At 41.2% G+C, this 13604-nt stretch overlaps 1 protein-coding gene across 1 annotated transcript; it reads right to left on the bottom strand.

The window, feature by feature from the left end:
- Positions 1-1004: 1004 nt before the first annotated feature.
- Positions 1005-12124, bottom strand: LOC106574263 (inhibin beta B chain). The gene is made up of 2 exons (XM_014150044.2): positions 10887-12124; positions 1005-3396 (listed from the first exon to the last, which is right to left on the bottom strand). Exons 1-2 carry the CDS (start codon positions 11299-11301, stop codon positions 2621-2623), a joined length of 1191 nt encoding a protein of 396 aa, XP_014005519.1. The 5' UTR covers positions 11302-12124; the 3' UTR covers positions 1005-2620.
- Between the last annotated feature and the right edge of the window lie 1480 nt (positions 12125-13604).

Raw genomic sequence — 13604 nt, 5'->3', positions numbered from 1 at the left:
CTTTCTGTTTCGCTCTCCATTTCTCTCTCTGTCTCTCTGTCTCTCCCTCTCTGTAATTTAGGAAACATCTCTCTTCGTTATTTCCCACTCCTCTTGCTCTCCTTCGCGCTCTCTATCTCTGTCCCTCCCTCCTTCCTTCCTTCTCTCTCTATGTCCCTCCCTCCTTCCTTCTTTCTCTCCCTCTCTCTCTCCCTCACAACACCAGATTATAACACTGACTCATCCCTTCACTGCCAGATTGAGAGACGGTCTGTTTTTATCTGAAACATATTAATTCACCGAGCTGACAAAAACACTTCATTCCCTTGGCAGACAGTGATAGATACATTTAAAGTGATTATCTTGCTGATGGACGTGAGAGACACAGCATCGTGTTTTCAAGAGGCCTGGGCTGTCATGTGTGGTCTCTTGGCATTGGTGTGTGTGTGTGTGTGTGTGCGCGCACGCATGCATGTTTGTGCGTGTGCAGTCCTGCCCTGTCTGTCTCTCTCACTGATTCTGACGTGTGAGGTATTTTGTTCACCCTCAGGTTGACACTGAGTTGCCTTCTTTAAAAACACTACTGCAAAACAAACGGGAGCCTATAAGTAACCAGATCTGATGCTATCAGCTAATGCTGTTGATTGCTTCTGTTTACCAATCACTGAGAGTGTGACCTAGGGCCAACCACTTGAGCCCTGGAGCCCTGCCCAGATTCACTCTGCACTAATTATTATGTGTGTGTGTGTGTTCGAGTTTGAGTGGTTACACGTTTAACGGTTAGATTAGAGTTGACCACTCCTGCCATATCTTACATATTAGGGTGGCAGGTAGCCTAGTGGTTAGAGCATTGGACTAGTAACCAAAAGGTTGCAAGATCAAATCCCCAAGGTAAAAATCTGTCGTTCTGACCCTGAACGAGGCCTAGGCCGTCATTAAAAATAAGAATTTGTTCTTAACTGACTTGCCTAGTTAAATAAAAATTGAAGTAGTCCCCAGAAAGACTCAAGAGAGTTCCAACCTAATTCAGAATAAGACATTTATTTTTCAACAATTACAAAAGAACAAAATATTTTTAAATCATATTTATATCTTACATCAGCTGTACAGAGATGACGTGTTTTTTCTAAATGATTCTGGAACAAGAAATGAACTAGAAAACCTACAAGTATTTAAGTCGATGAAAAAATATTTGTCTATACAAAATAGAAAAAAAGACATTGAACTGAAAATGGAATCCATAATATTGTACCCTGATGTAGTGTTTAGGCCTCTTAACTGGTCACAAAGTATTTTATAAAATATTACCAAAAAAGAAATCTTGGCCTCTTTGGTTCCATGATTAGGTATAATACATTTGAACAGAACTCAATTTGCTTTCTATAAAAAAAATGTTTTTTTCCAATGGCAGTTTCTTTCTTTTTTTTTAACTAAATCACACAACTTTTCAGTGCAAATATTGTAACTATCATTCACTTTGAAGAGGAAGCGAAAGATTACATTTCAAGTACTGGTAATAGTTAATAACTATAACTAAAAGTTCAGTTTGTCTGGTGTCCGTGGGTCAATACTATACATTGCATAGCTCATGTGGCACTTATATTTAAAAGGATTGTGAGCAAGGGTCGGTGTACCACATTGTACTCTTTAAAGGCATTTCAATCTGCAAGTGCTATTTAATGTGCATTAGGAAGTGCTATGCTGCACCAGGACTTTAACCAAACAATATGGCAACTCTTCGCTTTTGATTGGCTGACTGAAAGGAGAGGTTGTGCTTCAGCTGTCGAAGAAATGTGACTCTTCCTGTTAAAAGTGTGAACGAAAGAAGAAAGGATTCAGAAGGAAGTAATGGAAAGGTCAATGTTTCTTCCCTATTGTCACTGTTTCATATCACAGCCTAAACTCCCAGGTTTTCATGACAGCTTCAGCATTTGCATGGTGTGTTGGAATGTATTTTTATGTTCTGCTCACTCTTCTGACATGGAAGCCATTTTGATTTCCGGATGCTGGCCGTAAAATGAAAAAGTTTTTATATAAAATGGAATCTTGTGACACATCAACGAGATGTATTTCTTGTTAGAAGTGCTGAAGTTGTACAAGAGGTGAGTTGTCAGGGCTTTCACTATACATTTTGCAGTCATACTTTCTTGAAAGAGGCGTGGTTTGGAATTGTCTATCAGCAAGTGCACCTCCTTCATAATCTCAGGCTCTTTTCCACCTTCGTCAGAGTATCGAAATAGAACTCTCCATTTTCAGAATAGAAATGGCAATCTTGGAAAATATATCATGCGATAAGTACCATTTAGTTCCAATCCCTCTGATAATGACACCTACATGAATTTGCAAACACATGTTCACAAAAAAATGGGGTTAAATCATATGTTCATATGTTGGCAAAAGAAAAAAGGCTTCTACCAGAGAATATTATTAACAAACATAAATATATATACAAGTGTTTGTTCAGGCATATGTGAGAATGAGTGTGTAGGATATGTGTGAATGAATGAAGCTGTGTGTGCATGTGTGTATGCCTTATAATTGTCCATAAATATCACTTTGATTTGTATAATTAATTTTGGAATATCCTTTTCTTGTTTACAAATGTTCATAAAAGTCCACTTGAAGCACATGCGGTCTCAACTCAAGCGCATCCACACTCCTCCACGATCATATTGGGTACGTCTCTCTTGACGATGTTGTATTCATCGTCGAAGTAGAGCATTGACATGGTGCTGAGCTTGGTGGGAATGCAACAGGAGTTCATGGAGCCAGGGCTCATGCCTCTCATCCGATACTGATTGACCACTGCAGTGTGGAAGGACGACGCCGACCCTGGCACTCCCGCCATGTACGGTGGACAGTTGCCCTCACAGTAGTTCCCAAAGTACCCCGACGGCGCAATGATCCAGTCGTTCCAGCCGATGAGGCGGAAGTCTATGTAGAACTGCTGTCTGCAGCACAGGCTACTGCTCCCGTCACACTCCAGCCCCCTCTTTCTGATGCGGTGCTTGTTGTCCGCTTGCCGGGCCTGTATGACTAGAAACGGCCTGTGGGACTCGTCGTTCTGGTTCACGAGGATCGGTAAGACCGCCAGGTCCTCGCAGCCCTCACAGCGCACGTCCAGGTTCTGCCGCCGGCCGCCCTTCTCGAACACCATCTGGATAGCGTTGGTCAGGGGGAAGGTGTGCCAGCCGCTCCTCTTCAGCTCGACACGCTTTTCCACCAGGTTCCACTTGCTGCCCAGGCCAGGCTCCTGGTAGTACACCTTGACTGTGACCTTCCTCCGCTGGCCCTTGTCCAGGGTGTTAGGAAGCAGCCTTAAGTACAGCCAGAGGGTGGCCTGGGTCACGTACAGGTGCTGGTTTCCCTCGTTGGAGATCAGGAAGAACAGGCTGGATTTGGATGATACCAGCTCATCTGGGAAAGACAGGAACAGAATAGGAAAAGGTCCGTTAAAAGTCCGTTTTAAACCTTTAAAGGTCAGTATGGCAATGTTAAAAAAGGAGACAAACACACAGATTCATTGGCTATATGGTCTAAACAAACATCTTTCAAAAACCTTACTGCTATTGGACAAAGCGTCAAGAAGATACTACCACACTGAGTGGTCCCAAGCTTGGATTGTTGGATGAATAGCTGGACAAGAACTGGGCACATTGGGAACAGTTCAACAGTTTGGGATTAAATTGAGATAGACGGTTACTATGGTCTCCCTGGTTATAGCCTGTCTTAATGTCATCTTTATCTGGCCTGGGACGTAAACAGAGTTAGGAATGGTACTAAAGGGATTTGGTGGATGGGTGTACACTGGGAGACAGCTCTAACAGAGACACTCAGCTCTGAGTGTCAGCTCTGAGCTCTGGGCCCGTATTCAGAAAGTGTCTCAGGGTGCTGATCCAGGATCAGTTTTGTATTTTAGATCATGAAAAATAGGGGGGACCTGTACCTAGATCAGCACTCCTACTCTGAGACGCTTTATGAATACAGGCCCTGGTCTTGTCACGTAGGTCTACATGAGGTCTGCAACGACAGCATCAGCAGGTCTGGAATCAGTTCCAGCTGGCCCTTGCTTATAGGGAGCCTTGACAGTGACAATGACAGTACAGATCTGGGATCAGGCCCACTTGAAGTTGCCCCTGGCCCTGAGTCAGGCTGGGTATGGAGAAGAGGGCTTATCAGAGCCAAGTACAAAGGCTCAAAGGCTTTGCTGTGAATACTGCAGAAAAACGAGAGCTTACTGGGCCTAACTGCTTACACAATGCACAGTAATGTGATGTAAAGGCATGGTAAAGCCAGGCACATTGAGTGAAGAGGAGCACGGCTTCACTGTGGATTCATGATGAAGGAAAAAACGAATTTACATGAAACTAGCTGGCCTTCCCAACAACCCAACTATCACCACAGAAACCTTTTCTGGCTGTACAGTGCGTGCCAATGTTTAGTTGTTTTAGGTTTGTGCCATATTGTTTTCATGTGTGGGTAGGTTCAGGTTCGGGTTAGGGTAGGGTCAGGGTCCAAAGTCAGATTCAAATCTAACTTGCACTTGGCACATGACATGACTAAAACAACTCCTCCTCTTCCACACTGACTTTGCCTGGTCAGGCTTCCTGCACCACCATGCAGTTGATCAAGAGAAGACCTGAACCTTGAACTACCTAAAGAAACCCAAGAGACAGTAACATCTTCAGTAGCTAAGGCAGCAACTGAAATAGATGGTTTCTCCCCAGTCCTCCAGTAAGAGTGAAACCTTCTAACCTGAGAGACCATCAGCAACACGCTACATGGATACTCTGTGACTGACTGAGCAACATGAAGCTGTCAGGTGAAGGAAAGTTGGAAAACGCACACATGTCAAGGGTCACCTCTCCAGCCTGAACACTGAGCTGTGCTGCCTGCCTGTTTGCTTGCCGCCCAAAGCGAGGGGACCCGACCTGGGCGGGCCTGGGCCCCATCATCAGGCATAGCTATAATGGAGGCTGCCCTGTCCTGCCCAGCCAGTCTCCATCTGCACTGCCTCACACAACACAAGACAGGTAATCTCCTTGTTATTACTCAACTCAAAGACTTAGTCAACAGACAGCTATAGACCACACTCTGACTGTACTAGCACCAGGCCATGGGTGGCAGCACAGCTGTCAAGACGTGACCAACAATAAGCAAAAAGCTAAGATCTAGTGTCTCCTGATTTGAAATGGATGTTCTATTTATCTTCTGTTTACCAATGGATGACTTTGATATATTACTGTATCGGTTATTTCTTCTTTCATCAGGGGAGGCGGGAAAAGGGGGGCTTTGTGAAACAAACCTAAGGGGTCCATTTTTCACTCTGTGAGTAAAGAGGGAAATTATCTCAGATGGAACAGGATACTCAAGAACGGAATACTCCCCAAAAAGGCACATCTAATCTGAAAGTGATTTGTCAGGTGATCTTATAAGAGCGCCAACGCAGTATACAGCATTCTTTCTTTATCCTTCTCAGGGACAGAAACAGAGTTGCAGCGAAAGCGTCTTCAGATGCTATCACTATAGCTGACACTGTTGCATCTTTGTCAGGCGACTGCTGTAGTAACGATACACAACAGCAAATACAAGGTCTAACGTACAAGCATGATGAAGCCAATGAGTACTGTGCAGGCAGGAACCAAGTCCCACTCTAGGACTATATAAGGGAGATGGTCCCTCACACCATGCATTCTAATACGGAACAGTCGGTGGCAGTGAGTTCACCATTCCAGTTCACTCTACATTCAGCATGCATGGTCCTGGCACAAAGCGCTGACCTTATGTAGATGTACAGCCAATCTAAAGCAGCTCTTCTTTCAGGTCAGCTTATAGCTGGTACCAGGAGATCACAGGAGAATTATATTATATGGGTGGCATTCAGATGAAACGCTCAGCATGGGTGAACATTAGGTTTTTATCAGGTGTCTTAGATTGACTGTACACTCTTAGAGAAAAGGCTTCCAAAAAGGGTTATTCGGGTGTCCCCATAGGACAAGCCTTTTTGGTTCCAGGTAGAAGAACCCTTTTGGGTTCCATATAGAACCCTCTGTGAAAAGAGTTCTACCTGGAACCCAAAGGGGTTCTACCTGGAACCAAAAACGGTTCTCCTATGGGGACAGCCGAATAACCCTTTTAGGTTCTAGATAGCACCATTTTTTTCTACGTGTATTTGAGAAGCACCAAACAGGGTTGGTTATGAACATATCTCTGATCAGCTAACCAAATCACTGACACTCATTGTGTTGGAGAGATGTGCATCCGGTTCGAGAAAATCTTGGGTGACTTAAACTGCTATAAGAATAAGAGGTAATAAGACGTTTGATTTGAATACACGTGGGCTCAAGCAGGTGGCATCATTGATCATTTCCAGTCCCCCTTCATCATCTCTAAGCAAATTGTTCTGTGAGCTCTTCTCAGTGCCACGACCAGCTGGCAGCAGCTACCACCCTGTGTAATACTGCCAACTGGCAAGGAGGGCAAAGAGGCACAAGGAAGGCAACCCAGCTGAATCTACACAAATGTACAGTACAAAGTTACAGAGCTTTTGTGAATAATGTGAAAACATTATGGGGCTTTTCAAATCTTTTTGGGATTGTCCAGATCATTCCTTTCCTTTGAATGTGATATTATACCTACCCTTAATCTATTCTGTTGTTTTGAAGATGAGTGCTATGAGGCTGTTAGTGAGATTTTTTATGAGTCTCTGGGGGCGTGAACCTCAGCCTGAGGACACATTTTTTTCTGTGCTCACACTAACAAATGCTTGGTAGTTTGGTTGACCTAACTGCTGGGCTGCAGGTGTTGGGTCACTTAGTTGGTTTTGTTTTCTTTAAGAACTGCTGGGTAATTGACGCTGGGTTATTGAGATACGACCCAGAGGATCAGAAGACTGGAGGCATAGTTTCGTAGGGGGCGTGGCATTCAGATAGTTATTTTTAGCCACCTGAGCAAATGTCATTCCTGTTCATCTGTTCTGTTGAATAGCTATCACATGCTATGGTTAACCATGGACTTCTTTGTAGCTTTAATGATGCTTATAGAAGTGTATGAGTTCCCTAAAAGTCTCTGTACATCCCATTGTTGGGATACAATAAGGTGGTATACCTTATTATAATATGTAATAATTCATTTTTTTAAATTCAGGATGATGAACAGGAATGACATTTATGATGTTAGATAAGGTCTCTGATACTAACAGTTGTCCTCTCAAGATGAAGCATCGTACTGCCTGTATATGCCTGTAGCATGACTCAGGTTATCACTCAACCAACTAGTGTTTCCCAATAGTGTTGGATCTGTGACATCCACTTGTATTGATCATATATTCACTAATGCCGCAGAGCTTTGCTCCAAAGCAATATACGTCCCCATTGGCTGTAGTGACCATAACATTGTGGCAATAACAAGGAAAGCCAAACTACCGAGAGATCCTACAAAATGTTTTCTGAGGAGTCTTTTGTTGAAGAATTAAAAAATGCATGGTTGGTCCCTAATAAAGGAGGAGAATGCAGATGCAGCACGTGGAGTATTATTCTTGCCAATTGTTGACAAACGTGCACCCCTTATTAAGAAACTAACTGTGAGAACTGTTAGAGCCCCCTGGATCAATGATGAATTTTATGGTTCAAAGCAATTATGCAAAAAGTGGCAAACTAGTCAGGCTGCTCAGCTGATTGGTTGACATACTGTAAATTGAGACATTTTGTGACCAAACTTTACATTGAAGTTGATGGGTCATTTTTAACAAAACCTTTTGATACAGCCATTGATTTCAATGGCTATTAGTAGACAAATTGAGAAGTGAAATGACAACATTGAACAGTGAACCATCATATTTGTGTATTGAAGATCTAATAATGAAAGAGAAGGATTGCAACGTTAAATTTGGTCAAGTTTGCGTGGAAGAGGTTGAAAAGCGGTTGTTATCCATCAATAATGATAAGCCACCAAGTACAGACAACCTAGATAGGAAACTATTGAGAATGGTAGTAGACTGTATTGCCGCCCCTATTTGCTATGTCTAACCCAAGCCTAAAGGAGTGTGTCCACATGCGTGGAAGGAAGCTAAAGTAATTCCACTACCTAAAAATAGTAAAGCACCATTTGCTGGTTCTAACAGCCGCCCAATCAGTTTGCTGCCTGTTCTTAGTAAAATGATGGAGAGAATTGTGTTTGAACAAATACAATGCTATTTTTTTATGAACAAGTTAACTACTGACATTCAAAATGCATATATGGTAGGGCACTCAACTTGTGCTGGACTGACTCAGATGACTGATGATTTAATAAAATAAATGGATAATAATATGATAGTTGGAGCTGTATTATTAGATTTCTGTGCAGCCGTTGATGTTATTGATCATAATTTGTTATGAAAAAACTCACTTGTTATGGCTTTACATAACTTGCCATTAAGTGGTTGGAGAGTTACTTATTCAATAGAACTAATTTTTCAATAGAGGCTTCTCTAACATCAGATATGTACAGTGTGGTATCCCTCAGGGCAGTTGCCTTGGGCTGTTAATCTTCTCTATTTTTACAAATTATTTGCTACTTGTCTTACAAGAAGCTAAAATGACTATGTATGCTGATAATTGCACACTCTACACATCAGCACCTACAGCCAGTGAGCTCACTGAGACTCTTATCAAGGAGTTACAGTCAGTGCTATAATGGGTAATAAACAACAAACTGGTCTTAAATACATCTAAAACCAAAAGCATTTTATTTGGTTCAAAGTATTCTCTTAGACCTAAACCTCAACTGGAGTTATGCATAAAGGGTTTGACCATTCAACAAGTTGAAGAAGCTGAACTTTTTGGAGAAATGTCCTCTGGTCTGATGAAACAAAAATAGAACTGTTTGGCCATAATGACCATCGTTATGTTTGGAGAAAAAAGGGGGAGGGTTGCAAGCCGAAGAACACCATCCCAACTGTGAAGCATGGGGGTGGAAGCATCATGTTGTGGGGGTGCTTTGCTGCAGGAGGGACTGGTGCACTTCACAAAATAGATGGCATCACGTGGATGGAAAATGATGTGGATATATTGAAGCAACATCTCAAGACATCATTCAGGAAGTTAAAGCTTGGTCACAAATGGGTCTTCCAAATGGACAATGACCCCAAGTATACTTCCACATTTGAGGCAAAATGGCTTAAGGACAACAAAGTCAAAGTATTGGAGTGGCCATCACAAAGCCCTGACCTCAATCCCATAGAAAATTTGTGGGCAAAACTGAAAAAGCGTGTGCGAGCAAGGAGGCCTACAAACCTGACTCAGTTACACCAGCTCTGTCAGGAGGAATGGGCCAAAATTCACCCAACTTAAGCTTGTAGAAGGCTACCCAAAAAGTTTGACCTAAGTTAAACAATTTAAAGGCAATGCTACCAAATACTAATTGAGTGTATGTAAACTTCTGACCCACTGGGAATGTGATGAAAAAATGTTAAGCTGAAATAAATCATTCTCTCTACTATTATTCTGACATTTCACATTCTTAAAATAAAATGGTGATCCTAACTGACCTTAAGACAGGGAATTTTTACTAGGATTAAATGTCAGGAATTGTGAAACACTGAGTTTAACTGTATTTGGCTAAGGTGTATGTAAACTTCCGACTTCAACTGTTCCGCACCAGACATGCAACTATTGGTCTCTTACGGTACCCAAACCAAAAACAGATTGAATGCGTCGCTCAGTTACAGTATGTATAGAGCCATGTCATCATGGAATGTTCTTCCACCAGAGGTTACTCAGGCAAACAGCAAGTCTAACTTTAAAAACTGATTTAAAAAACATATTGTATCACCACGCTTCTCCTATTTCTAAAGATCTAATTTAACTGTACTGTATAAGAATATTGATATGTATATCTGAATAGTGTGTTAAGTGTTTTTGTTGAATCTTGGTGTCTTTCCTATATTTAAAACTATTTTTATTTAGAATTTAATGTAATATTTATGTTGTTCTTGTCTATTACTGTTCTGTACTTTGTCATGTATTTGTAGGTTTCTATGTGGACCACAGGAGGTTGGTGGCACCATAATCGGGGAGGATGGGCTCGTGGTAATGGCTGGAGCGGCATAGGTGGGATAGTATCAAATACAACAAACACGTGGTTTCCAAAAAATGTCAACTGTTAATTTGACAAAACCTGGATCCTTCTAGCCATGACCATAGCTAATGGGGACGCTAATAAACTAAACTCATGGGTGGCCAATAAGATATAGCTGAAAGCCACGCCCCTAATAAGACACGCCTCCTGGAAATAACCTAAGGATTACATTCAAAAAGGCCAAGCTGCTTGTTCCACCCAGCATGAGAGTAAAAAAATACCCAACTGATGATTAAATTAACCCATGTGTGGGTAATCCCAACAAACCAACATGTTGGGTTATTCACCCAACCCAACTGGCTGGGTCAAAATAACCAAACATGTGTTATGTCCACTAGTTAACCAGCGCTGGGTTACCAAATAACCCAAAGTGTTTGCAGAATAGCTTGGGGAAAATAATAATTTAAAACACCTATAAATTATAAACAGAAGCAACATTTGATTTTGTTTAGTTTTATATTTCAAGCTATTTGACTGAGTTTTCCTGTATGCATGGAACCCGCATCAGTTGATTTCTGGTTTCATGCTCCCTACCTAATGTTTAGAAAGTAGGCTACTACTGTGCCTACTGTAAGGAATTTGTGAATGTATTGTTTTCAAATCACAGACCCTTTCTGCACTTAGCGCGGCCGGGGATGATGCGCAACATCACCTTGATCAAATGTTTAGTCCAAACTTTACGCACCATACCCAGCTTGGTCTGCGTAAAAGTGGTTTTATTTGTTCGTTTTTTTCCTAATACAATAGAGTAAACGGTAGCTTGCCTGTAATATACAATAATTACACACCTGTCTCTGCGAAACTGATTATCTCCGAGCTTTCCTCCAGCACCTCGTTGGCATTGCTGGTCGCGTGTCCATCCAGATTCGGGATTTCTACTCTCCCATCCTCGCGCACTTTACCCGCGTGGAGTTTCCGAAGCGCAGTCACCATCGCCGCCTTCGGGATAGGATGGGTGATGTTGGGTCTTACCCTCATCTGTAACCTGCTCAAGATATGCCTTTTCACCGCCTCCAGAAAGTCAATGTCCACCTGTCCCGATTCTTCGGGCTGACCGATGCCACACGAAGAGCAAGTTTCCTGAGCTACGGTTTGCGTCTCTATTCCCGGCAAAGTGTTCAAGGATCCCGGCGCCGCTTCTTTGCAGCGGACAGACAACACGCAAGCCACAAATAATGCCACTTTGATTATACAGTTAATCATTTTCTTTATGAAGAAGAAAAGTCGTGATATTTGAAGTGCAATAATTCGTTTTCTACTATAAAAAGGTATGCAGAATATTTCTGTCAAATGTAGACTATTCACTTGGCGTTTTAAAAAAAAAAACGATTTCGAATGAAAAGAAAGATAAAGTTGCAGAATCACGTTAGTCCGTATACATTTGCAAGGAGTCCATGCAATAATAAATATTCACTCAATTCAGACGCATTTTGATGGAATTAACTATTCCATTCACCGTAACTTGAAATATTCCCCTTATTTCGTGTCTGTTTTCATTCCCGATGTCTGTCACTCAGTTGACTTCACTTCAGGGGCACATTGGGAGTCAAGTCCGTTCTGCTTGTCTCAATGACTTTGCTTCACCCTTTCAAGATAACACAATTTAAAAACCAGTAGGCTACCATTATCCGTCAATTGAGTTTCAGTTCAATGCCTGACGTATCATGCCATGGTTTAATTGAACTGCAATCCGCAATAATCATCATTTAGAAACGATTAGAAGAGGACAAACTAAACGAAAAGAAAATCACCCATTGGTTGATAAACACAAATCAGGATATTCCATAAATGGAAAAAGCTGAAGGGTCGGTCAAATAATAACTTATCGCATATTGTAGCATCCAGTTTGTCATTTGCTTTGGACTTATTCCTTCAGTTTTTGTTCCTGTGTATCCTTATTAAAATGCACCTTAATTGGATTTGAATTCCCGATATGAAATTGCCCTGATATACTTGAGCACAAAGAGGCCTAATGATCGGACGAACCTTTCTCTTGCTATGTCGATTTAGGAGCCCTCCATAGACTGAAAGTTTTTATACAAGGAGTTGAAACCACGTGGGACGTCCCACCAACTAAACAGACTCCTAGTATTTGGTAGGAGATTATGCATAGGCTTAAGGTAAACTATCCTCCTTAGCTCTCCTGTCCAGAGAAAATGCTTATGGCCTATGGAAAACGAATTAGGAGAGATAAAAAAAATTACTTAAGAATTGAAGTAACCAATTGTTTACCAGACTGCCTGATGGCTTGTGCATAATGAATTGATTTGCGCACAATATATAGAATCACTAGCATAGGCTATCTTTACAGTGGAAACGATCTACTTTAGAAATAAGAACGAGGATTACATCAATAAACTTCAATTATATAATAAATTAACATTTGATATGCTCCTTATGAAGCCTGTAGGTCTAATAGCCTAGACAAGGCCATGTTTTAATATAAAACATGCTATCCAAATGTACTGTTTTTTTGCCTTTTCATGCACAAACAAACAGAAAACGTGTTCCCTATAGATGCTCCAAATGAAAAAAATAAAATGGTACCGACAGATTTTTGACAGGCCTTTCTTTTTGTGGCTCAAGCATGACAGCATGGCGACCATAAGCATCTCCCAAACAATACTGGATGAATTGGAAACAACACCAAGGTAATACAGATTTAAGCGCCAAAGGTGACACTGCCAAGGCACCACTTTTATTATTTGAAGTGATACAAAAACATTGACCAATTCAAGTCAGAGCTTTGTTTTATCGTCACTCAAATATGAGTGAAATATAAGCTTAATACATATATCACACAATACATTTTACCTAACATTGGCAACACAGTAATTTGTGAATGCCCAACATATTTTAACGCACTTTTTGTTTATGTGCGCTCTCCCAATACTATAACAAACAGATCAAGTTGAAAGTTGTTAAATGCTGCCACCCATCTTCTAAATATTGCAACTACACATTGCATGAATCGTACACATTTTTTTACAATCTGCAGCCAGGCAATAAACCGATAGGACTGAGCCATATAGCCTATATAGGCATATCTATCTAACAGTTAAACAATAAAACATTAATTTACAGCATAAATCATGAAATATACTGGATAATATTGAGGGAAAACAATGCACAATGACTGTGTAGGCTACTTTAGATAATTAGGTGTGATAAATGAAAACGTTTTCACCGTTTCTAATTGTCAGGCCTACAGACCTATAGCGATGTATTTGTCAAATGCAAGTCTGTGCAATTCCAGTCCTGGAGAGCAGAAACACTTTTGGATTCTGTTTCCACCTGTAGTTAATTGCAATTACCCATGAGGCCTCATTTATAAACGTTGCGTAGACCTACATACCAAATATATAGGCTACCCAAAAACATGCGTGCGCCATTTAAAAAAAAAACTGAACTTTACCTGCGAATGTTCTTAGCTTTCGCAAAGTTAGACCATGCGTACGCACAGTTTCTAGTGGTTGGATGAAGTATTGCATTGCAAGCAAGCAAGC

The sequence above is a fragment of the Salmo salar genome, chromosome ssa16, assembly GCF_905237065.1.
Source record: "Salmo salar chromosome ssa16, Ssal_v3.1, whole genome shotgun sequence".
Classification (NCBI taxonomy): domain Eukaryota; kingdom Metazoa; phylum Chordata; class Actinopteri; order Salmoniformes; family Salmonidae; genus Salmo; species Salmo salar.
Note: the sequence above shows the minus strand (reverse complement) of the source record. Positions and strands in the feature narration are given on the sequence as shown.